The sequence below is a fragment of the Ostrea edulis genome, chromosome 7 (genome assembly GCF_947568905.1).
Source record: "Ostrea edulis chromosome 7, xbOstEdul1.1, whole genome shotgun sequence".
Classification (NCBI taxonomy): domain Eukaryota; kingdom Metazoa; phylum Mollusca; class Bivalvia; order Ostreida; family Ostreidae; genus Ostrea; species Ostrea edulis.
Genome location: NC_079170.1, coordinates 56,810,651 through 56,836,887, shown reverse-complemented (window position 1 = coordinate 56,836,887; position 26,237 = coordinate 56,810,651). Strand labels below are relative to the sequence as shown.

Here is a 26,237-nt window from a genome sequence, read left to right as displayed (position 1 = left end):
TGTGAATTTCGCAACCCCAGGGTGTTGACTCTAGGATGGGACCAAATTAGTCATATTGTGTTAATGTTACGTATAATATACATGTACATGTATTATGCAAAACCTGTCATCACTATATAGGCACTTTCGATGACATTTAAAAGAAAGATGTGATCTTAAAACTTACACATGTACTTTTGTTGAATATAGTATTCGAAATAGATTTTTTTTCTATATTTCATAGGTCTTGGGACTAGTTATACTTATAAATAATACTCAGGTGACCGATAAGGCCTGTGGACCTCTTGTTTGTGAACTTACAATCCCAATTCGCTTCAGTAAAACTATTCCTGATTGGTCCTTGATTTTTTGTTATGCTATTGCTATTGGTCGAATATTTATTGAATTATTCATGGGACTAGGGACAATAACATGACCTGAAATGCAATGCTGTCAGATCCTTGATATTGGTACAATGATTAGATTAATATTTTATTTGAAAAGACAAATATTTATTTTCATGGCAAAATGTCGCGAATTTAGAGCTTAGAAAAAAGGTTGTCGCGCGCAAAATCCCCCATGGAGATTTTTAGAAGTTGGCATGTATGCCTTCTTCGGTGTAAGGGTTAGAGAAGATCTGATTTTGATTAGATTGAGAGATTTATCATTGTTCTGTGACAGCACCGAAGACAGATTAAATAAAACCCAAAAATTCCGAAAACGTTCATTTATTTTTTAATTCTTTACAAAGAATATGTCGCGCGGTTGTACGATTCTCCTTGCGGAAGGGAATTAACTGAAATGTAAATTGGAAACTCCATGAACATCTTAAAACGTAATAACAAACAAGCATACTTATCATGAACATGGACGATTGTTACCGATCATGAACATGGACGATTGTTACCGATCATGAACATGGACGATTGTTACCGATCATGAACATGGACGATTGTTACCGATCATGAACATGGACGATTGTTACCGATCATGAACATGGGCGATTGTTACCGATCATGAACATGGGCGATTGTTACCGATCATGAACATGGGCGATTGTTACATAATTATTATGAACTGATCTATATTTAATAAATGTTTTATGGGAATTTGGTTACAATGGTTTAAATTGGGATGTTTAATTGTAGACTGATTTTTGAAACGTTGATCATAAATCTTTTTAAGGGCCATCAATACACTAATCAGAAATACAAAAACGTCATCCAAATTATTTTCATCATAGTATAACGACCATCTTTTGCCAGAAGATTATATAAGTAGAGGGAACGATCTTAATAATGTATCGTACTACTCTAGGACACACTCTAAGTACAAAGTTACATACCATATCCCATCTTTCTTTTGTAAAAATATTTTCAGTCTCTACGCTCCACTGTATTTTGATAAATGCCCTCTTTCAGTGTATTAATGTTTATCGAATTTATAGTAAAGTTTTATTAAATTGTTAGGCATTATACACTTTCTTGGACCCTTAAATGTGCAATGTATACTACTGACTAAGAAAATCTCGAGATCAATGGAGCCCAGATGAATGATGTTTAACATAACCGACTTACATACACCTGTGTTTTCGTAGAGGGTGATTTTCGTTCCCAAAATCCTTAAACATAACTATAGTTTGCGTGTTTCTACAAAATTGCACTGCAGATATAGAACACATTACAATTTTTCTGGCAATTGTCTTTTATGCGGAAGCGGTATATCAAAACTCATTACTACAAAATTGGAAGTGATAATTACTTGTTAGCTCTAGATCTGTTAGGATAAATCACTAATTTTCAATTAGGTGGTCTGCAACTATGCTTAAATGTGGATTAGCTGGATTTCTAAATTCGGTGATATTTTTCACTGATTGGAAGTCGGACCATGCCAAACACAGGAGGACGCTACGTTACCTCGACTTCTCCCTACATTATCAATCCACGTACCATGGCTTTGTTCCACATGGTTTGCATACGTCTGCTCGCTCTTGACACAGAGGTTTTCCTACCTCGTAGTGAAAAACCTTTCCCCCAGTACATTGCATTACCGTGGCCACGCCTCCTTGACACATGTGATGTATGGTACAGTCTTCCCTGGGGCCAGAAAAATATCGTAAGTTGTGATCCGGACATTCTGGTCTCCGCCCTCCTTCAAATCTTGACATGTCAAAAACACTAGTACATTTGTTTTTATGAAATATCATTTTCTTTCCAAATTTGTCTGTGGGACACTCTGAAACATATATCGTCCTGTTCTGAAAGCAGGACATAAAGTAGGGAGTGCCTGGTTTGTTTGGGTTGCTTTGAATTCCGTCTTCCCTACTCTTACAACTTGGATGCTCAATGGTACAAGGTTTGCAGATGCTAGTGCATTTCTGTTTCCAGTAGTCACCTTAAAAATTAGAAGAAACAACCTTTGTCACTTCATTACTGCCCGGTATTCTAAAGTCTACTTTATAGATAATTCTATGTATTCTAAAGTCTACTTTATAGATAATTCTAGATCTATGTTGCATTATACGTACAGAAATCCAACAGAACCTGGCGTTTTTCACAGTTAACTCTGTAAAATGACTCGCACGTTCTGGTGGTAGTGGAGAAGAGCTGAGGGTAGGGGCATTCGTCTAGAAACTTTTCTTGCGGCCTGATGGGAATGTTTGAAGACGACGCACTACAGTTATAGTACAGCTGACAGTAAGTAGCGTGGGGCAGCAGGCCCACTCCTCCGTTACACTGCTCCAGAATGAGGGCTGAAGTCGCTAAAAATGAGGATCATGTAATACATTAAAATCAATCAAAAAGGCATTAAAATCGAATTACATCAACAGAACTTTTCTAGTGAAACATTTTGAGAGAACGATAAGCTTTCCCTAACTGCAGTCCCCCGGACGTACAGTAATTATAATAGCAATCTGATTGAAACCAGGTCCTGAGATCCGCTCACTTAGATCGCTACACTAGGATCTGGTTTTAATCAGATTGTTATAGTAGTTGAGTGTGGTTCCAACTTTAATGCAAAAGCCGTCGTTGATCAACAATAGTACATGTATAAATTCATAGCTCACCTATGCTGAAAGCTCAAGTGAGCTCCGTCGTCCGTCTGTCTGTGAACTTTTCACATTTTTTACTTCTCCAGAAGCACAGGACCAAGTTCAACCAAACTTGGCAAAAAACATTCTTGGGTGAAGGGAGATTCAATTTTGTTCAAATGAAGGGCCATGTCCCCTTCAAAAGGGAAATAATAACGAAAATGCAAAAATAGGGTGGGATCATTTTAAAAAAATTCTCAAGAACTGCTGGGCCAGAAAAGTTTAAAGGATGAGATGGAACAGCTAATAGAGTCAGTCCCCTTTTCCATAGTCAATAAAAGCAATTCTACTGTACAGAAGTTAATATACATAGAGGTCAATAAAAGCAATTCTACTGTACAGAAGTTAATATACATAGAGGTCAATAAAAGCAATTCTACTGTACAGAAGTTAATATACATAGAGGTCAATAAAAGCAATTCTACTGTACAGAAGTTAATATACATAGAGGTCAATAAAAGCAATTCTACTGTACAGAAGTTAATATACATAGACGCCACAGACGATGGTTTCTGAATAGTTTTAATAGTTCCTTTGTTTTTTGTCACGAGGAATGTCGAAATATCAATTGATTTTTAAACTTTGTAACAAGCAGTTTTCGTCATGGTATTCTTTCATGAATAATGATAAACAAAGTGGGCGGGTCTTAACACAAAGGACAACTATGAATAGATTTCGTGCTTTCCCCGTTTACAAATCACGTGACATTATTTAATTGTGTTAGAATCTTGATATTTTTTTTTTATTAAATGGAAGCTATATGTGCATGATTTTCACTGAATACATATATGCTGCATATGTGATCGATTAATGCATGTTATTTATTCGTTGTAATGAATGGTGATGATACTGCTAGTGCATGTTCCTGAACACATTATCAAAAGCACATTCGGTCATATATACCGCCGTTGAAGAAAATGAAATTAGAAATCAGTTCAAATCTTATTGTTATTCAAATAGTTAATTTCAACTAAATACGGAAATTATATGTAGAACTGTTAACCGTCAACATACGTTTCGTTCAAACCCTGTATCATATTGTGATGTACTAGATATATGCCACAAGTGCTCAAAACATATACCGGTATATATATATATATATATATATATATATATATATATATATATATATATCCTTTTCTCAGACTCTTGATCGAATTTACCTTGAAGAAAAATATTATTATGAATATCTGGGCTCGTATAATTACTTATGAAAATACCTTGATTATTTATTTTTGTATCTAAAAAGCACGCGCTGTGAAAATACATGTACAGTATACGCGTAAGTCTTTAGGTTTTGGTTAATTATATTACAGGTAGAATAATGAACCAGAAGATCTACATGTAATGTGTAAGATTTTAATAAAGAAAGTAAAACCATACTAGTGCGAATGTAACGAACAGTGATCATCTCATAACTCCTATAAGCAATACCAAATAGATATATGTAGTTGGGCAAACACGGACCCCTGGACAGACCAAAGGTGGGATCAGGTGCCTAGGAGGAGTAAGCATCCCCTGTCGACCGGTCACACCCGATTTAAAAACTGACTATACGCAGAATAAGCTCTTGTGTATCGAATCAGTTGAGAGATATAAACACCATATGCAGGTGATAATGGAATATTACTACATAAATATGGGAAGTTGACGATGGAGAAGCTGAAATCATCACGTTTGTCATACAGTTGAGTTGTCAGTTTGCCGTTAATGTATACTTTCAATAAAATATCTAAGTATGAAGCAGAAGTGGATGACTCTGAGGTGTCTTTTATTTCAGCTCACAGGGATATATCGAATCGACATATGAATGAAAGTAATTATTGTTGATAGACAAAACGTCGTCGATATATCCAAATGTCGAATTGAATACCATAGCAAGAGGTTTTTTCTTCTCGCGTAGAAGTTTTTGAATAAATTCTGCTTCATATGAATATAGAAACAGGTCAGCTAACAAAGGAACATAATTCGTGCCCATGGGAATTCCAACTGACTGTTGGAAAACCTGATCACCAAAGACCATGATGATATTGTCAATGAGGAACTCTAGCATATTTTTCATTTCAACTTCAGAGTACTTGTGCGTGGAATCAGAGTGGTGTTTAACAAAGTAAGTTTTTGGATGACTAATTACTAGATATGAATATTTCCTTTTTCCATTTTTGTTAAAGATGCAACTATCTTTGATGTCAAAAAGTCTAGTCTTTAATTTATCGTGAGGAATGGTGATCAATGGTCGTATATAATGTTGAAAAGTCATAGGTTTTGATGTTATTGATTTCGGAAAAGTTTTGCGATTTCAAGTTTACTAAAAGTTCTTTAAAATTTTTTAGAATCCACACTTCTGGAATATGTAGTCGCACAGTAAGTTTGAAGTTTCTCCTTCATAGCTGTTAATATTTTCGTCAGGAGTAACGATAGGGGCTTGGTAGAGCACTTACTGGATCCAGCAATGTATCTTTGTTTGTAAGGGGTTTTATGTAGTTTAGGAATCCCGTATAGGTATGGTAACTTATATTCATTCAACCCATTGACTGGGATATTAAATGTGTCTAAAACTGAAGCATGATTTTGAAGAATTTCATCTTTTGAAAGGGTAGCTGGAGTTATAATGAAAACAATGGAAATATAATTATTTGTTTAGAAAATCAGATTCAGAAACGTCAACTTATTTCTGATTATAACTACACGTGCACGTGTATATAACTAAATTCAAGTTATCAAAATTTAGTGTATGTAAAGGATATAAGCCAAATACTGACCATTCTGTGAGAGAAAGAACTGATCAAGGCTCGTATGAATAAAGCTATTTTTAAATAGTCTGACAATAAACCAGTCTTGCGTAGAAGTCTGTTTCTTGTGTTCACTTATTGGACGGTGTCAGGTAAGTAGTCTTGTACTGCAGGTTTTATATTCACTCACTCTGTAGTGCTCAGCCATATCAACATGTCTTCCTCTGATGGGGAGAGATTTTCATTGCACAATCAAAATTTAAGGATTTTAATGAACGTACTGCAAATATTATCTTAATGAGTGTTATATTCTGGATATGGAAGGTGAGAAAGTTATGGAGCCAAATTTTGATTTGAAAAGCATTGTGTTTTGGAATATTTGGATGAGAAAATAAATAACGCCAGCCAAAAGAACTCGATACGCCCATCTCGTGAAATGACATTATTCATGAAAGCGAAAATAATAATTCAGAATTAGGATATGCTTATAAAGGAAAAAAAAGTGTTGTTTAGAAATTTTGGAATGTACCTCTGAATTCAGCGAAATTCAAATACAGTATGGAAATATGTCTTTCAAATTTAAGTTTTGATGCGATATAATAATGGCCAATGGAATTTTAAAAAAAAAAAGTGAATCTTAAAGTTGAAGCAGAGAATTCTACTAAGGGGAAATATCGTTTTAAGTGTTTCAGTGATTTTTCCGATATCTGTGTTGATTCTTACTTGTAGGGAATTTAAAAGTAAATTTGTATCTCTTTGACAAATGTATTGTCTTTCTCTTATTTTCAGCCTACCTGTAGACGTCTAATAAGTTATTGGGTTTACCTGGCACTGTCCAATAAGTTGACAATTACTGTCCATTATTTTTAAGAACGGTATCTGTCCATTCTTAAAAATAATGGACAGCAATTGTCAACTTATTGGACACCTACAGGTAACCTTTTCACTACATGTGAACTTTCTCCTATATAAAAGCTTAAAAAGACAAAGGATTGCGTAACAAAAATGTTTTAATGGTAAATAAATTACATATACATGTATACCGTATGTAGCCGTGTGAAAATTTTGTAAATAACTTTTAAGTTTTATGATTAAAAAGAATTGAATTTGCAATTGATAAGATTGTATAATAAAGTTCTACTAGAAACTTATGCCAAAACAATGGCAAGCAGCTTTGATTTTATTTAATTTCCAATTTGATGTAATTAGTATTTTCCCGCCAAAAGTTTTGGTGAGCGTTTGGCGCCTCTTATAGTCATGTGACTTTAGACCAGGGTTGGATTTTTTCATATTGTCCAGTGGGTTTGAAGTGTTCAGACGTTTGAATTTTAGTTATAGTTGGAGCTATTTCGCCATCATGGTATGTTTGGTTTTTCTTTGTTTTTATGGAAGCAATAGCATCGCAGTTGGCGCTCTTAATTATATTGCTTATATCTAACAAAGTGCATGTTTAACTTTTATTGCAGTTGCACCAAAGAAGCTTTGAAATATAGTTTACAGCTTTACATTTGATAAATATCAAGCCTAAAGTCCATAACTTTGGTAAGTTATACTATTTAGACTGTTTAAGCAATATAAAAGTCAACTAATATAAATATTTTGTTTTTAATCTTATTTTTCTCACTTATTAAATATAAATAAGTTCGGTGGATCACTTTTATAAAATTGTGATTAAAGTGCTTGAATATCATTTGATATAACTTTATGCTAAGTTTCAAATGATACAATTTATATGTATATATAACATGTATAAAATGTATATATGTATTTGACATGATGTACATTTTCATATGCGGCCTTCTGTTTGTTACAGGGCAATTCAATTTATACTATTTGAATGAAATATAAACACGAACTTTTAACAAGGATTTACGCTGTTGTTGTATTTCTATCAACGCATCGTGAGTTACACGTATGTATCGAATACTCTGTTTAAAGTGGCCTGTTTGTGTTCCTAAAACAGCGGACAATACCTCCGAATCACGTAGTATCGTCTTTTGTATAGAGCGAGCTACTCAGGGTAGGTCATCGAGTTCAAACAGGTTTCAATAGTGGAGTAAAATTTTTGCTAATCTTTTTTTTTTATTTTTTTTAGGTCACCTGAGTTTACTTGGGGACCTATTGCAATTGGTTGTCGTCCGTCACAATGCGACGTGCGTCATGCGTTAACAATCGAACACTTTTAACTTCTTCTTGATAACTACTATTCCAACTCTTTTCAAATTTGGTATGAAGCATTTTTTGGACAAGGGAGACACAAATTGTAAATTTCAGGACTCCTGCAACCCTGGGACCCTAGGGGCGGGACAAAAACTGCCCCAAAGTTTACCAATTTTCAAAAACCTTCTTTTCAAGAACCGCACACGTGTAAGAAAAACTAAATGCATAGTGATGTAGAGCAGGAAGGCCTCTACCAAAATTGTAAATTTCATGATCCCTGGGGTAGGGGTTCTGATCCCATATATTTAGAAAGAACTTAGTATATAGTGTTTATGTGTAAAACACTTTAATAACAACTTTTTTTGTGCTATTGATACTAAATTGAAACTAAATGGATATTTAGAAAGAGCAGGTAGTCCTTTACCAATATTGTAAATTTGATGATCAAAGGGATAGGGGTTTCGGTATAAGGGTGGGGCCAAAATGGTCAGTTATTAAATGTGTGAACAATAAATTCTTTTAACTTCTTGATAACTATCATTCCATTTCTTTCCAAATTTGATTTGAAGCATCTTTGGAATAAGGGGGACATAAATTGTAAATTTCAGGATTCATTAGTGTTATTGATACTAAATTGAATCTAAATGGATAATTAGAAAGAGCAGGTAGTCCTTTGTAAACTTGATGACCCCCGGGGGTAGGGGTTCTGACCCCAAGGTGGGGCCAAACTTAGTATATGATATTTGTGTGTAAGTTTGCTGATACTGTATAAAATCTAAATGCATACTTAGGACTAGCAGAAAAGGATGTACATACAAAAAATGGTGAATTTCACAACCCAGGATTTTGACTCTAGGATGGGTCCAAATTAGTCATATCTTTTAATGTTTTAATGTTAATACACCTATTATATTATGTAAAGCCTTTCATCAGTGTATGTACTTTTGAGGACAGTTTTAAGAACACATCTTGTTTTATACCGTTGGTGAACATTAGAATTTAGCTTAGATATTCAGAACAGGAAATGTTTTTAAGCCCTTAGGGGTAGTGATACTTTTTCACTAATACTCAGGTAACCGATAAGGCCTGTGGGCCTCTTGTTTAAAATATTGACGATATGGGCTACATTCATCGCCATACGAAATTGCAAAGTTTTTAATAATATACAACCATAGTCTAAATTATTTAACTGTACCTACTATCGTCCATATATTTCTAGATCTGTAAAAGTATGGGCGGGGCCAAATTCCTATGGGAAATGCTAATGAGGAAACCACAAGCTTAAACTCAAGAGTTATATACCGTTTGTGGCGAATTTTTATGCGCCATGTAACATTTAATCATAAAAGTGCAGAAGTTAATGAGTTGAATTACGTAAAATTTTAACATGAAACAAGAAAATTTATTTTTATAAACATATTGGGAGGTATTTTAAATCGCCATTTCCCTTCATCCTTTACATGAAAGCTTCCTGATATAGTGCAAATTCTTTCTGAATGTTTATTGCGTGTAGAATATTTAAATTTTTCTAAAAATCATAGTCCCCATACGAGATGAATTCAGCTTCTCCATCGAATACTTCCCATATTTATGTAGCAATATTCCACCATCATCTGCATGTAGTGTTTACGTTTCTCAACTGACTCGATACACGAGATTATGTTCTGCGTATGATAAATTTTTAATTCGAGGCATACTTCATTATCTTAACTTTTCATTCATTACATATATGTATATAAACCCTGAAATCGGATTCTTGCTTAGCAATCGATTAGTGAATTTAGTTTATAACTGATTTGTTTGTTTGCTTTACGTCTTGTTGAAAAATTTTCACTCATATTGAGACGTCACCAGCTGTAGGTGACGCACTACAAATTTAGACCTATGTTTATAGCGCTCAGGGTCGTGGCAGTGAGAGTTCTTTGGCGTGCAAACGCCTGTCGCGACACGGGATCCCCGTTTTTAAGGAAATACCCGAAAGACCCGTGATTCTCACTAGTTTATAACTGAGAATAGCACTATTTCTACACACCACTAAAATACACAATTGTGAAAATCTACTTACGTTTGCTTATTCTTGTTTCACAGAGTCGTCCCGTGTAGTAGAGCCCTTCTTCCTCCATGGAACACCGACATGTGAACCCGCTCTTCTCATCTACACAGATTGCGCCATTCTGACAAGGAGCGCTAAGACATTCGCTTTCATCTTTCAAAAGGAAACAGACAATATGTTCAACATTATTGATAGAAACTGAAGGCAAAATAATATTTTCAAGAAAGTTTTTTCTTCTTCTTACTGAATTGACATCGGGATCCCTGATAACCAGGCGAGCAGGAGCAAAGATAGGACTGACTGTTGGAGGAAGCGATACATCTGCCCCCATTTTCACATGGATCTCCACTGCATGGATCTGTAACTACAAATAATTGGAGTTTGGATATGAAAATGTTTTCTAGTGTACTTGTTGATTTTCACACTGGTTAATGATAACGCAGTGGTTGCGAATCAAAGCAAAGGTTACGGTTTTACAAGTCATCTTTATTATGGGCGGCGGAAAGGGTGTGTGTGTATATATATATATACCTTAGTGGTGCTGGAGGTGATATATATATATATATATATATATATATATATATATATATATATATATCCAAATTGTGTTTTTAAAAAAATCACAGTGTCCGGTATAAAATATTAAAAGAAATAGAATAAACAGTACACAAAGTTAAAAATTTAACGCAAGCGCTTTCATTTTATAATCCTCAGGCGCTACTTTTTAACTTTGTGTACTGTTTATTCTATTTCTTTTAATATTTTATACCGGAGTAACGCCTGAGGATTATAAAATGAAAGCGCTTGCGTTAAATTTTTAACTTTGTGTACTGTTTATTGTATTTCTTTTAATATATATATATATATATATATATATATATATATATATATATATATTGACGTGAGTTGAAACCCAGGTTGGGGCGGGAGTGGGTATCCAAATAAGGGCGAAGAAGAACAGACAGAATCGGTTTTAATGCTAGTCTGTTATGTATATCGGTATGTTGTTGCTGTTAGTTAAGTAAGTAATATCGCCATCTACCAATAAAAAATTTGACCTGGGTTGAACCCGGATTTTTAGCCATTCAGATTTCATGTTTGTATAGCGAATATGCGAGCGGACCGAATATCTAATTTTAGTATTTTACATATTCGCAAAGACTATCAGAAATTCTATGAACATACCCCAAGGACTTTATCAAGAAAAGAAAATTGAAAAAAATCTGATTTTTTCCACCCCTGTTTCTTTGACAGGATATCAGTGCACAATATTCGGTGTACATAAGTTAACATTATTAACATACATGTATCTGTGACCCATGCTGGAGCACTTGTCTAGCGGTTACCGAAAAAGGTGAGGAATCTCATTGGATCATGAAATCGCGCATGGAATCAATCGAGTTCAGATATCCAACCCCGAAAATTTTAATATAATCTGTCAAGCCTTTGAGAGGTGGATCACGAAGCTTGACTTGGGAAGATGAGGTACGTCGCTATCTGTTCGTTTGTTTACACTGAGTGTTTGGTATTTTGATATAGATAAATGTTTGTTCTGGTTTTCCAATATGTTTGTCACAAAATACAATGCAAGACTTAAAGCTGTATATTCCGTATCAATTGAATATTACCACAGGAATAAGAAAAACATGTGTTTTATATCAAGTGATATATAAGTTATACACTTAATACAAATTATGCAGTTTAACTCGATCGGATTAAAAAGTAATCAAGCTAATTCCTAATTTATTTATTCTTCAAGAAGGATAGTGAACGTCCCATTTCGAAAAAAAATATGATCACTAGACGTTGCAAGCTGAATTTAAAAATTAAACAATTACATGGCGAGATGAAAACATGAATGGCTGTCGGTGGGACACATTTAGCAATGAAAGAAAGTCAGACGTAGAACTACTTCGAACAATGGAAGGGGAGTTAAATTTCATGTTCAACATAAAATTGTTTTATTACGACTATACGTATTTTTTATACTGTAAACGAAATATTCTCTCGTGATGTTCTTTATGTAATAATAATTTTTTTTTCCAGCGCTTACGCACATTCATCATAAACATAATTTTTTATAAATATGCATTAGAAAATCAAGGTTTATCCCACGCATTGAATAAACCAGTACTCCGTTATTATCAATATATAATTTGTATGCATCAACTCGTCTGTAAATCAGTAAAACGAAGATTTAATGTGAGTAAACTGGGTGTCTTATTTCTTCCATAAAACAGAAAATTTTCAAATACCAAGCATTCAGTGTAAATAATCAAATAGACAACGACTTACCTGCACATTAACTTTTTTGCCAGTTTTGTCTGCATCCATGACGTTGCGAGTATACCATTGCCATTAGCAACCACTGCCCTATCATTTACCAACACGATTTTTACCTTTCAAATATAATGACGGCTTTGTTTTACTAGTAAATCTAGGGTTCTCACTTTTTTCCGTCTCCACATCCATTGTGCATTCAGATTCTCCCGGCCAGCTACACCCTGTCGCATCTTTAGAGGCAGGGAACAGTCCTCTTGGACAGGACTCAGGCATGGCAGTTCCATTGATACATCTGTATCGCACACATTTTTCTACCACATACTCCCTTCCCTTGAAGCAGATGGGTGTGGACGAACAGACAGCAAGTAATATCGTCAATACAAAAAAATTCATTTCACAAATATTCATTTTGTTATAAATCTGATTCCTTCAACGGTCACTAGAGAGCTAGCTCGAGGGAAGATTCTATCACACCGTGTTGTCCGCACATGGTGAATGGTGTGTAAACAAAAGTCACTCTAAGTTCCCTCGGCAAAAATCGGCCGTTGTCATGATTCATAAAGCTAATTTTATTATTTTCGTTCAGCATAAAAATTGTGTGGTCTGAAAATATATTTCATTTCTATTTTATTATGTACCCTTTGCCATTTCATTTACACAATCAGGATACATTTATTTACACAATCAGGATATATTTATTTACACAATCAGAATACAGCTTATTTACACAATCAGAATACAGCTTATTTACACAATCAGGATACATTTATTTACACAATCAGGATACATTTATTTACACAATCAGGATTTATTTAGCAACGACCACAACGCACAGGAACTCTGGGTAACTTAATTTATAATACTATACTAATCATATTTATAGTTTCATTATCCCGTGGGGATCCGGGTTAGAATAGTTCCTCAGTACCCCTTGCTTGTGGTGAGAGGCGACTAAATGGGGCGGTCCTTTCGGATGAGACCGGAAAAACCGAGGTCCCGTGCCACAGCAGGTGTGGCACGATAAAGATCCCTCCCTTCTCAAAGGCCGTAAGCGCCGAGCCTGAATTTTGCAGCCCTTCACCGGCATTGGTGACGTCTCCATATGAGTGAAATATTCTCGAGAGAGACGTTAAACAATATTAAATCAATCAATCATTACCATCAAATTTAACATGACTTTTTCAAGTGTATATTTATTTCAACTATTGTATTATATATCATTTGACTGTACGGCGTGGAGCTTTCTTAATGCACAGCATGTTTTAAATTTTAGTAATTTTACTTCACATTATTGATGTTTTGCTAGCATAGTTTTAATATCATCTGTCTTAATGCTATTGTAATTTCCTTTTACTACTTTTATAACATGCTGTATCATTTTTATTGTGGGCAGCGCTTTTGAGTGGTTATTTATAGTCATATAAGGCACTATATAAGTAAATATTATTATATTTTAATCATTTGTTTTTAGACCTTTACAAACAATTAAAATGTACAATTGAACATTGATCAATACACAGAAATAAAAACATGATACAAGTAATTCGACTAAGGGCAAGGTATATGGAATTTTGGACTTGAAAAATACATGTATTTAACTGAAAGGTGAAGATAACGGACATTGATCAATCGCATAACTCCTATAAGCAATACAAAATAGATAGCTGGGCAAACACGGTCCCCTGGATATACCAGAGGTGGGATCAGGTGCCTAGGAGGAGTAAGCATCCCCTATCGACCAGTCACACCCGCCGTGAGCCCTATATCTTGATCAGGTAATTCGAGTTATCCGTAGTCAAAATCAGTGTGCCAAGAACGGCCTAACAATCGGTATGAAACATGTCAGACAGCATTTGACCCAATGATAGGTTGTATTGACGAACTAGATCGTTATAACGACCATAGAATTTGCGAAATGCTGACTTCAATCGAGACTGTTGAAACCCCTGTACCATCAACTTGTTTGTCAGTAGCTTGCCTCGATTTAAAAACTGACTATACGCAGAACTGTGTTGCCTAGAAAAGCTAGACCAATACATGTATTTATTAAAAGAACTGCCAATCATCGTCTCCCAATCGAGATTGGAATATGGTATGACACTCCAAAACATGAGAGAACTTGCCACGTCTGTAATAATAGTCAACTAACTGATGAATACCACTATCTTTTTATAGACTGCCAGTTTTTGCCGAATGCAGGAAGAAATATTTGCAAAAAAAAAGTTTTGTAACAAACCTATTTTTCTTTTCTTTCTTTTATATCTTACCGTTTTATTGTCGATTGTTGTCTCCACTGAATTCTAAAAGCGACACTACAGCTCATTTTGCGAAAAAATCATAAAGTTACAATTTTCTCAAATTTTGTTGAATGTATAAACTTTGCGAAAATAACATATTTCTAAAGTTGAAAATTCTCCTTTAAACGCAAAAATTTAATACTTTTTGACAAAAAAATCTCGATTTCATAAATATTCATGTTTATTAATCAACCAATTGGTGAGCTTCCATGATTTATTTTTTTTGGTTGAAAGAAAATCATTCGGATGTCATTGCGTGCTCGTAGCGGAATATTCAGACGATTGTCGACTGAGAAGAAACTGGACACTTTTTAGCTGTTGTAACTAATGGATGCTTCTTTGTTGACTTCACCGGTGTAATAAATTTACCATATAATATGCGTAACCACGCCGCTCTCTTTAGGTAGTTGCCATGTCCGATCAACTCTAGTCTTTCAGATTTCAACACCTCCACTTTACCCCAATTTCCTCATCAAGTATGAGAATACGATTAAGTTTTTACCAGCGTTTGAGGTAGGGTAGGTACTACCGGATTCAGTAACCGTGACTAGCGACGATGGGTCAGTAGGAACATGTGTGGAAGGGTTGCCGTTAGAATAATTCTAAATCACGTGATGTCCGAGTTAGCATGAAGAAACCTTTGAATTCCGGATGATCTTCAAAGCGCAGTTAAGAGCAAATAGATACATTAAAATTATTATAAATTGTCAGTATTTACATGATTTTATCAATACACGTTCAAAAAAACCATTTGCTTTAAATGTGGAAAGTGACCTGTATGTAGAGGGCTGTTCGGTATGTAATGTGTATTGTACGATATCTCAAAAGCATTCAACTCAAATAGTGAAATGAACATTACATCCCTTCAAAGTATTCTCCGCGGTTTGAAATACATAATTTCAATCTCTGAATCCATTTCTGAAGTGCGTCACGGTACGCTGATTTAGGTAGACCTCTGAGGCACTGACTGATGGCTGAGCCAAGGGCTTGTCAGGACTTGTAACGATGACCAAATAAGAATTTTTTAAGTTTTGGAGATCTGGAGAGTATGGTGGGTGTGGCAAGACGGTAACCTTCTCCGACTTCAAAAAATGCTTCATTATCATGAAGTAGACGAACATGCCTAAATCATGACACAGGGCGTCGTTTATGATAATATTTCTTGAGCTTTTTTCGTATACCATCTCGGTAACACCTTTATCCTTCGGCACCAGAATGTGTACAGCCATACCATCACATGAGAAGAATATACAATAAAGAACCCTCTTTGTGCTTATGGTTCTTTTGGCAACTACAGGCCTTCTACCGTGTAATAATTAGCCATATTTTGTTTCCAATTTTTCTTACTGGTCCGAAATAGTGAACCCATGTTTCGTCACCAGTAACGATGTTTGCAAATTGTCTTTGATTGAATTTGGGAAACATTTTGAGCAATTGCCTAGCGTTTTGTTTTTTTCTTTGTTTTTTTTTTGTTTTTTGGTTGTTTTTTTTTTTTGGCCTTGCCTGTTACAGTCACAGGTCGGCCAGAGTTTGCTGCATCTTTGACGGACTCTGTGCCAATCAGAAATTTCTTTCTCCACCTACGAACTGTCTCATAAGATACCTTATCAGACCCATAAACTCCCCCCAATTCAGTAAAAACCTACATTACCGAATGACCGAGTTTTGTGCGAACTTTTATAAGCTTTAATTTCTTCAATATTCTCAACCCGTTTCCCAACCATTTTTACAACAGTGGTCAACGACTGGCTCTATTGAAATGACTGTAAGTTTAAAACTATGTGGAAATGAAGGCTCGTGTTTATACCGTTGGAAAGGTATTGAATAGAGCTATTCAAGAGTATCATCATCCACGAAATCGTGCAAAGCGTTATCGCAATACACATTACATATCAAACAGCCCTCGTATATAATGAAAAGAACAAAGGAAGAGAGAGATAGAGAAAAGCTTGGGGATTATTGTGCAATAGGCGATATGCCTGTTATGCACTACCCTAAGGGGGTTTAAGCATAAAGCTCAAAACCTTCGCATCCAGGAGGTATCTAACTTTGCTCTCCCCCCCCCCCCGGAATCACCCCCAAAAAGTTGCATTCCCTGTACGGAATGTAACAATTTGTTACATACTTTTGCATCCGCAGCACAGTAACAATTTGTTACAAGGCGTAGCACGAATGACGATGCTATGTAACAAAAAATAAAGGTGTTACCTAGCGTCGCTATTCGTGCTACGGTATGTAACAAATTGTTACAAACCGTCTCGTTGTTACATACCGTGCCGTATCGATGCTTTCGGTCAGAGCAGACGTAGATTGAAATTAAATGCCGGTGTCTTTCTTTTTTAATTCCATCATCTAACCCGGATCCCCACGGGAGAAAATGAAGATGGAGTAAAAAAAACTGGTTTTATTTCTGGTTAGGGAAAAAACCACCAGAATCATGCAGCTTTGTTTTTATTGATATCTAAATCATTATATGAATCCGGATGGGTTTTTTTCCGTGACCATTTCCCCTTTTGATCAGTAGCATCATTGTGATACTACTAATCACAAGGGAAAATGTTTATACCCTTGCCTTTTGCATATCCCACTTTAAATATATGCATTATAGCATACTGACTTTGAATTTGAAATTTCGACGTATAGCGGTATCTCTATATTCAGTATATATATCCAATGAGCCAGATCTACGAAATGAAAATATCTATGTATAAATTACACGCAAGCATCATTCTGTTGGTTTACCATTCCTTACACTGTGTAAATGATGGAAAACTTGGTAAAGGGTGCAGTTCTTCACCATACAATCAGTATTCATGTGTTACAAAGCAAAATTTAACAAGCAGACATGTATCGTCATTTTGCAAAAGGGGGAGGGAGCCGAATTATATATATGGAATATTGGATTCTTCAAAATTTTTGTTATCATTATTATCATTTTGATAATAATAATATAAAAAAAAAAAAGAAGATGAATGACAATAATAAAACAAAACAAAAAACCACCAAACAAACCAAGATGTTTCGTCCGATGTTCAAAGTCCTAAATCGAGGGAGGGTGAGTGTGTGAAAGAGATTTTTACTTTGACTGCCTCAATAATCCCCCACACTTCGTTTTCTTCAATCGTCGGAAGTTAGGATGGGGTGGGTAGAGTCCTCTACTATGAGTGCCTCATATTTTTTTTTTTACTCCATCTTCATTTTCTCCCGTGAGGATCCGGGTTAGAATAGGTCATCAGTACCCCTTGCTTGTCGTATAAAGCGACTAAATGGGGCGGTCCTTCGAATGAGACCGCAAAAACCGAGGTCCCGTGTCACATCAGGTGTGTATGGTGGCTGATTTGTGCCACTTTACAATTTGTCGACTTGTCTTTTCGAGGCGAAAAGACGACAAAACAATTATTAGCGACTTTTCGCCCCGAAATAACGAAAAGACCACAGAACGAAAAGTCGAAAAGACGACAAAATGTAGGCGAAAATCCGACAAATAAAACCCGCAAATTAGCGACCAAATTTGTCGTTTTTTCGCTTGTCGTTTTGTCGTCTTTTCGAGGCGAAAAGACGACAAAACGATAATTAGCGACTTTTCGCCTCGAAATAACGAAAAGTCGACAAGACAACAAAATACAGATTTCCCTGTGTTTTCGATAATTATTAATTACATTTACAAAAAGGAAACAACTAGAATCAATTATAGTTCTTATGTACTTGTATTCTACTGAAGAAATCTTTATTCTTTTTTCTCTCTCGTAAATGTTGAAATGGAGGTTGGGGTGGGCAGGGGTCTTGGTCTCTCCCCCTTTTTACAATTTGCTTTTCCTGTTAATTTTACATACAAATCTCATATTTTCTACATGCAAAGTTTGATTGATTTGCCACCCCCTTCTCATTTTTAAAGTAGTAGTGAAAGGTAGTAGATGTTTGAAGTGCTGAATTGAATAGTACGTGCAATGAACTACCTCCCCCTTCCTACGATGTATAGGATATTGAGATTTAGGCAGAAGTACCCTAAATCCATTTTTTCTTACTTGTCAAGAACTCAAGTGTGAAATGAGCTCCGGCTCACCCTCCCCTACTTCGTGTAGTTCATGCTTTGTAATCTACCCTCTAAATCATCGCCATCAATATTCATGACGTTACAACCCAAATGACATGCCAATGGCATGTGTATATCGAAATAAAGACAATTAAAATCTAATACTTCAAAATGTCTAACAAATTTTTTAAAAATTCAGCATTACATATATAATAATCAAAAACATTTGATCTTGTAGTGGTAAAATTACCGCTTTCTGCATCACTGGATATTCTTCCATTCATTATATATAAACTATTTGATTTACAAAAATTCAACAGCTGATAACCATAGTTATTTACCTTTTTGTCGATCAACATTTACATTATATGTACCCAGTTTGTCTACATCTGTGAGAATATCACATTCTGCATTTAAAGATAATTCAAGGTCAGACAATTCAGTTTCTTCAAAAAAATCTTTTCTGTTGGATACCCGAGCGTTAAAATCACCTGTCAGACAAAACGCCAAGCGAAAAGACGACAAATTAGGTCGCTAATTTGCGGGTTTTATTTGTCGGGTTTTCGCCTACATTTTGTCGTCTTTTCGTTCTGTGGTCTTTTCGTTATTTCGGGGCGAAAAGTAGCTAATTATCGTTTTGTCGTCTTTTCGCCTCGAGTATTTTCGACAAGTGTACCGGCACATCTGCGATCATTCACAGATATTACATGTACGAGTACCGGTAGACCCAGGTAAATAGTCGTTCGCATTCGATGCGTTTTCATGGCAAGCACACGTCATGTGCATAACTTACAGTAGTATTTATGCACTTGCATTTTGCTTGAAGTAAATGTAAATGGTATAAATTTTATGCCCTTTGCTTATTCCATTCTATCAATAGATAATAGATGTAATATTTCTCCGCGTTTTTTTGTATAGTTTTGACATGTATACTGCAACTGTACGCACATTCATATAAAGAAAAGTCATTCTAAATTTATTTATCCAAAGCTTTTAGAATGGTTTAATACTAGCTGTAAGATATTTTTATTGTAATTTTGAGCATGAATGGTGTTCTAAAACGTGATTTAATTTCTTGTTTATGCCCTATACCTTAGTATTGGAAATGTACGTGTTACCTGTTGAAGCTACCCACACAGGTAAATCAGAAACACAGATGTAAAGTGAAGCGTAGCAAAACTTATAATATCCTGCAAACCCTAATACATATTTACTTACTTACTTAGCCCTTTGCTCCTCTAGGGAGCATAGGCCATTGACCATTAGCGCAAGACCAACTATCTCGCCTAGTAAAAAATCAGCAGTTACAGAAACATTGACAACTAATACATATAACAATAGAACATTCACCTAATATGACGGATAAGCAGAAAAATATGGCGGACACAGAGAATTCTACTATATCTATTAATTCATGTCAGCTTTAAAGTCAAAGTATTTTTTGCAATAAGTTTCTGGCGATTATAATGTGCATGCTTTTCTAAAGTTTGGATCCCTATTTTAGATCCACCCCCGGATCAACAAAGTTTGGGATTTGAGAATTTTTAAAAGTTTTCTTATTTTTCACCATGTAAAACTCTGATCCTCAATATTGGCCCCATCCTAATCTAGAGGACCACAGTTTGAACAAACTTCAATCTGCACTACCTGGAGATGCTTGCAAAGTAAGAAAACTCATCATGGCCCTCATGTTCTTGAGAAGATTTTTCCTATATATTCCTAAGCAAAACTTTGACCCCCTATTGTGGCCCTATCTTACCCCCAGGGGCCATGATTAAAAAAAAACAACTTAGATTTATACGCTATAACTAATTTACTTTCATGTAAATTTTAACTTGGTTCTTGAGAAGATTTTTAAATGACCCAACCTTATTTTCACCTCTCCTGATTATTTCCCTTGGAAAGAGGCATTGCACTTCATTTGAACAAACTTAAATCCTCTTCACCCAAGGATGCTTTGTGGCAACTTTGGTTCTAAAGAAGTTGAAATTGTGGCAACTTTGGTTCTAAAGAAGTTGAAATTGGTCCACTGCTTCTAAAGAAGTTGAAATTGGTCGACTGATTCTAAAGAAGTTGAAATTGGTCCACTGCTTCTAAAGAAGTTGAAATTGGTCGAGTGATTCTAAAGAAGTTGAAATTGTTCCACTGCTTCTACAGAAGTTGAAATTGATCCACTGATTCTAAAGCAATTGAAATTGATCCACTGCTTCTAAAGAAGTTGAAATTGGTCCACTGATTCTAAAGAAGTTGAAATTGGTCCACTGGTTCCAAAGAAGTTGAAAATGTGAATTTACGCACATCGCACCATGACGGCCAAAAACAAATCGAAATGGGTCACCTGAGTCACTCAAATGATTTAAAAAAATTATGAAATAAATAAATCTTAAAATAAAACCCTCTTCAACTAAATGCACATACTTAATTTTTTGTTGACGAACTGATTATAAAATTTACAACAGATTACCATTGTTCCAACCGATTAATTGGTTAAAGATTGTCATCGGAATATACACGTAAATCTTACGGGCTGGTGTACATCACAATAACGGAAAACAGTGTATCTAATCAATGATACTCATAGTCTGTATCTTATTCCATGCTCACCAAGATTATATATTATACATTTATTGCATGATTCATCCAAGAAAAATCATATTCCTCGAGGGCAACATTCATGCAACACCGAAACAAAGCAAGACTACAAAAATGCATTTAAAATTGCAGTCCATTCATCTAACGGCTTTGCTTTACTGATTCTTTTTACGCGGCGATTTCAAAGTGAAAAGTACTCTGATGATGAGTACCTTAACGTGTAACAGCTGGAGGGAAATCAAACAATTAGATTCCACAACAGACGCGGACTAGTTGTAATTTCTCGCGTTACGATAGTATAGCGAGAAATATTTGTCCTAACGACATGTTTAGAATTTCAATAGCGGAAGTGTCGTGGGGGTTATTTTGAAAAGTTTACACTGCAATGACCAATGAGATTTAAGTATATTATTATTACGTCTCGGTGCTGTATTGTCACTTTCTAGCGCACGCTCTAGTTGAGCAAGTCAAGTTTTGTATGAGAGATGGACGCCGATAATATGGACTTTTTACATAATGCTGTAGCGACAGAGGTGAATAGGCAACAAAAAGAGTTATTAAACAGCTTACAGAGCATGATGGACTCCAAGCTCTCAACGTTTCAGAAAAATATTGTCCAAATATCAAATTCGCAATTTAACAAAATTGAGGAAAATCTGAACGAGCATTACTCTTTCCGTAAGAAGGGGAACGAGAATCAATTTAAGCATCAGGCCCGGGTTTTGACAAAACTCAAAGAAGCCAGGGATCATCTAGAATCAGCTAGCATCACAGACGAGAGTGTAGCTAGTTGGGATTCAGTTGTAAAATTCTTCGCACTTGCTTTAAAAGAATTGCAGTTTTGGCGGGAAAATGTGTATGCGTTAAATAAAAAAGGTTGTGAATTTGAAAGTTTGGACGCATCACGTGCATGCGAATTTGACCTTGTGTGTGATGCCTCAGATGTAGGCTTTGGAGGGTACATAGACATTTTTTCGCCCAATCATGAAAAAGAGTGTTTGGGGCATGTATATGGTAGTTGGGCTTTACATGAGAGTCAGCATAGTTCTACATGGCGTGAATTGGAAGCCGTGAATAGAGTTCTGAAAAGTAACATATCTTCTTTGAAGAGCGAGAGAGTCAGGGTTATATCTGATAACAAAAATGTATCAAAAATTTTACATTTTGGCAGCAAAAAACCCTATTTGCAAAGTATAGCATGCGAAATTGAAGAATGTTGTTCACAATATGACATAAAGATTGATGGGTTATGGAAACCAAGAAATGAAAATAAAAAAGCCGATTATCTTAGTCGAATTACTGACAGAGATGATTGGTAGGTACGTGACAATGTTTATCAATGCTATGACAAATTGTGGGGTTTGCACATGGTGGATAGATTCGCCACTCATTATAATAACAAATGTGCCAGATATAATTCTAAATATTGGTGTCCAGGTACTGAGGGCATAGATGCATTTAATCAATGCTGGTCAAATGAAAACAATTGGGTAGATCCTCCTCCAATTTTGATACCGAAGGTAATAAACAAAATTTTACAGGAGAAGGCAAGTAGTACTTTGGTTGTTTCGGAGTGTAGGTCATCTCCAGATTGGCCTCTTGTGTTTGAGGGTCAACATTTTAAAAGTTTTATTTTGCTTGGTCATATTTACCTAATGAAAAAATCATAACGCATGACAAAAGCAAAGAATCTATAATTATCAAAAATCAATCCTCAAAGCTAGAATTTGAAATTTTCTTGGAAACTCAGCAAACACAATCATATTTTCATCTTATTCCAGGCTTGAAATTACAGGATCATGTAAATAGAGCAATCGAGAGCAGTGGTGTCAGTTTGAATACAGATCTTGGACGGCTAAACTCGCGTATGTCGCAGTATCTAATGTGTTCCAGGAGTACAACCAAGTCTTACATGCATAGTTTTGATCGATGGAGAAAATTCATTTTTCAACATGGCCATATTGACATTGCAGCTCAGTCAATACACATCGTTTTATACATTACTTATTTATTGGATAACGGTGCTACATATTCTACTGTCAATTCTGCTATTTACGCGATTAAATGGATGCATGAGATTAGTGGCCTTACGGATCCGACAGATAATTCCTTTGTGAAATCCCTTCAAGAATCTTCCAAAAGAACAACTGGAAAACCGGTGCAAAGAAAAGATCCCGTTGACAGTAAAATATTGCAGGCATTGTGTAAATTGTACAAAGATAGTACTGATTTGTTAGTTTTGAGAAATCTTACCATGATATTGATTGGTTTTTCAGGTTTTCTGAGATATGTCGAGCTTAGTTCCTTAAAATGTAGAGATGTTACAGTTGAAGCAGATTATTTAAAAATCATTATTCATCGATCTAAAACAGATCAACTTCGAGAGGGTTCTGAAATACTTGTATCGAAGAAGTTTACTTGCGCCTGTCTTTATAGCATGTTTTTACGTTTTGTGTCTGAAGCAAAAATTGATTTGTCTTCTGATCATTTTATTTTCAAACCTATTTTCAGGTCGTCTGGCATCGCAAAGTTTATATGTAAAAATAAAAAAACTCAGTTACACGGCAGCTAGACAAAATATAGTTAGTATGCTGAAAAAAGTTGCACCACATTTGAATTTAGGTCTTCATTCTTTGAGATCAGGGGGCGCTACTGCCGCAGCTAACTTGGGCGTTAACGAAAGGTGTTTGCAGAGACATGGAAGATGGAAATCCGCATCTAGTAAAACATTTATGTTAAAGATTCTATTGAAAAGCGTTTACAAGTGTCAAAGAAGCTAGCTCTTTAGTTTTATTCATTCATATGTACGAGCACATTTATTTTTTTTAATCACTCCCTTTCTTTGGTGCTTTTCTAGGTCATCTCGCACGGTGCGCTACAATGCAGTTTAGTAAATTGTTTGTCTTTTCATTTTATTATCAGGTGTATAATAGCGAAGTGTGGACTTGTAATTTCTCGCGTTACGATAGTATAGCGAGAAATATTTGTCCTAACATGTTTAGAATTTCAATAGCGGAAGTGTCGTGTGGTTATTTTGAAAAGTTTACATAGCAATGACCAATGAGATTTAAGTATATTATTATTACGTGTTCGATTGAGAATCTCGGGGCTGTATTGTCACTTTCTAGCGCACGCTCTTCTTGAGCAAGTCAAGTTTTTATTTCAATGTTATATTTGTATTAAAACAGTAATTTCTTTTTTGTAAAAATGAGGGTCCGCCATTTATTTTGTTTACCTCGCACTATATTGCCGTGGACACACAGGTTTCCATAGTTTTTCACAAACGTTGTGGTTTTTATCTATGGTTTTTCCTGGGCGGCGAGGGAAGCACATTTATAGTATTTTGGAAATAATGTAAGTATCACGAGTGTGTGTTTTGTCAAACAATGCCTATGATTGCTTTATATTACGTGTTTGTGGTATAGGCCTATGTGTACTCAAAATAAAATAAAGGCGTCATCTCGCACGGTGCGCTACAATGCAGTTTAGTAAATTGTTTGTCTTTTCATTTTATTATCAGGTGTATAATAGTGAAGTGTGGACTGATAATAATACTACGTCAGCTGTAGACCAAGCTCATACTCTCCCTACCAAAAACGCTAGCCTGTTTCCGTTGAAATTATATATTTTACAGGTACATAATAGTGATGATGAATTTACTGAACCCAAACACTGGATTTTCACTAAAATCTTTCGTCTTCCATAAAAAGACACGAAGTTAGGTGTTTAGGTGAAAATGTCTTTTTTTCTGTGATGCATATACTATCTATAAGAAATATATTGATTTTTGCTAATTCACCTTTTAGATTTAGACCAAAAATAATAATTGTAACTATGTATGATATGAAAGGGCGAGTTATCTCTAGAGAGGGGACGAGTTGTCTTCGCTTGTACCAATGGCATATTTAGAGGGGACTAGGACCCCCCCCCCCCTTTTATGCCACAAATTGTGAGTATAAGTCCAGGTTAGGCATAAAAAACGGCTGAGTACTTTGGTGAATACTTTACTTTCACATGCCCCTTCCCCCTCGGAAATCCTGGATCCGCCGTCGAATCCTGCGTTTGTTTCTCCGGGCTCTTGGTTTTCCAACGGTCATGTTGATCCCAACGTAAATTTTTGTTCACGTACGAGTTTTATCTCATTCTATTTGTACCTCTTTTCTCGTAGAATCTGTCAAAATTGCAAGTTTCTCTCACTGGACGACATGCTGCACTATTTACCATAGGCGCATGCGTCCGAAGACCGAAAGGAGGAGACTCAATTTTTTGGGTGTCGTTTATCAAAATGTATTAATTTTTGCATTAAAACGAGAATTTTCAACTTTTGACAAGTGAAAAGTGAAGATTACGAACAGCGATTAATCTCATAACTCCTATAGGCAATACAAATTAAGAGTTTGGCACACAAGGACCCCTGGATATACTAGAGGTGGGATCAGGTGCCTAGAAGGAATAAGCATCCCTTGCCGACCGGTCACACCCGCCGTGAACCCTATACCTTGATCAGGTAGACAGTTATCCGTAGTCAAAATAAGTGTGCCAAGAACGGCCTGACAATCGGCAAGTGTTATTTTCGCCAATCAATACATTGAACTATGCAACAAAATTTGATAAAGCTCTGGGAAAATGGTCAATTCATGATTTTTGCGCAAAATGAGCTGTAGTGTCTCTTTAATTCAGTTTTGGTCTCATTCTCACCATCTGTTCCTTCTATAAAAATTAGTCTTAGATCAAAAGAGAGCATATCTATATTTTATGGCCCAGGTTGTTGGAAGTAAAAATGTAAAGTCAGCTCTTATGTATTATTGCAAGTTGTATAAATGGACATCACTGTAGAAAAGGATAGAAAAATCTTTAGAATGATCAAGTCTTACACCCTGGATCCTCTCATTACTAGGGTGGTCAAACCACTGAGCTACCCTGACTGATTATAAAGGGTCTCTAGTGTGGAGAAAGGAACTGAATAACATGACATATGCCCGAAGCAACGATTTAAAAAATATCAAAGACAAACACA

General features: G+C 35.5%; 1 protein-coding gene across 1 annotated transcript; it reads right to left on the bottom strand.

Annotated features, from left to right (window-relative positions):
* Window positions 1-1,676: 1,676 nt before the first annotated feature.
* Window positions 1,677-12,699, bottom strand: LOC125656406 (fibropellin-1-like). The gene is made up of 5 exons (XM_048887011.2): window positions 12,466-12,699; window positions 10,260-10,379; window positions 10,028-10,168; window positions 2,507-2,740; window positions 1,677-2,373 (listed from the first exon to the last, which is right to left on the bottom strand). Exons 1-5 carry the CDS (start codon window positions 12,689-12,691, stop codon window positions 1,916-1,918), a joined length of 1,179 nt encoding a protein of 392 aa, XP_048742968.2. The 5' UTR covers window positions 12,692-12,699; the 3' UTR covers window positions 1,677-1,915.
* Window positions 12,700-26,237: the final 13,538 nt, after the last annotated feature.

Coding starts and splice junctions, on each gene's coding strand:
- LOC125656406 (XM_048887011.2), bottom strand. CDS start 12,691: ATGAATTTTTTTGTATTGACGATATTACTTGCTGTCTGTTCGTCCACA. Junction 10,380..12,465: donor GGATGTGGAGACGGAAAAAA/GTGAGAACCCTA, acceptor AATTATTTGTAG/TTACAGATCCATGCAGTGGA. Junction 10,169..10,259: donor GGGATCCCGATGTCAATTCA/GTAAGAAGAAGA, acceptor TCCTTTTGAAAG/ATGAAAGCGAATGTCTTAGC.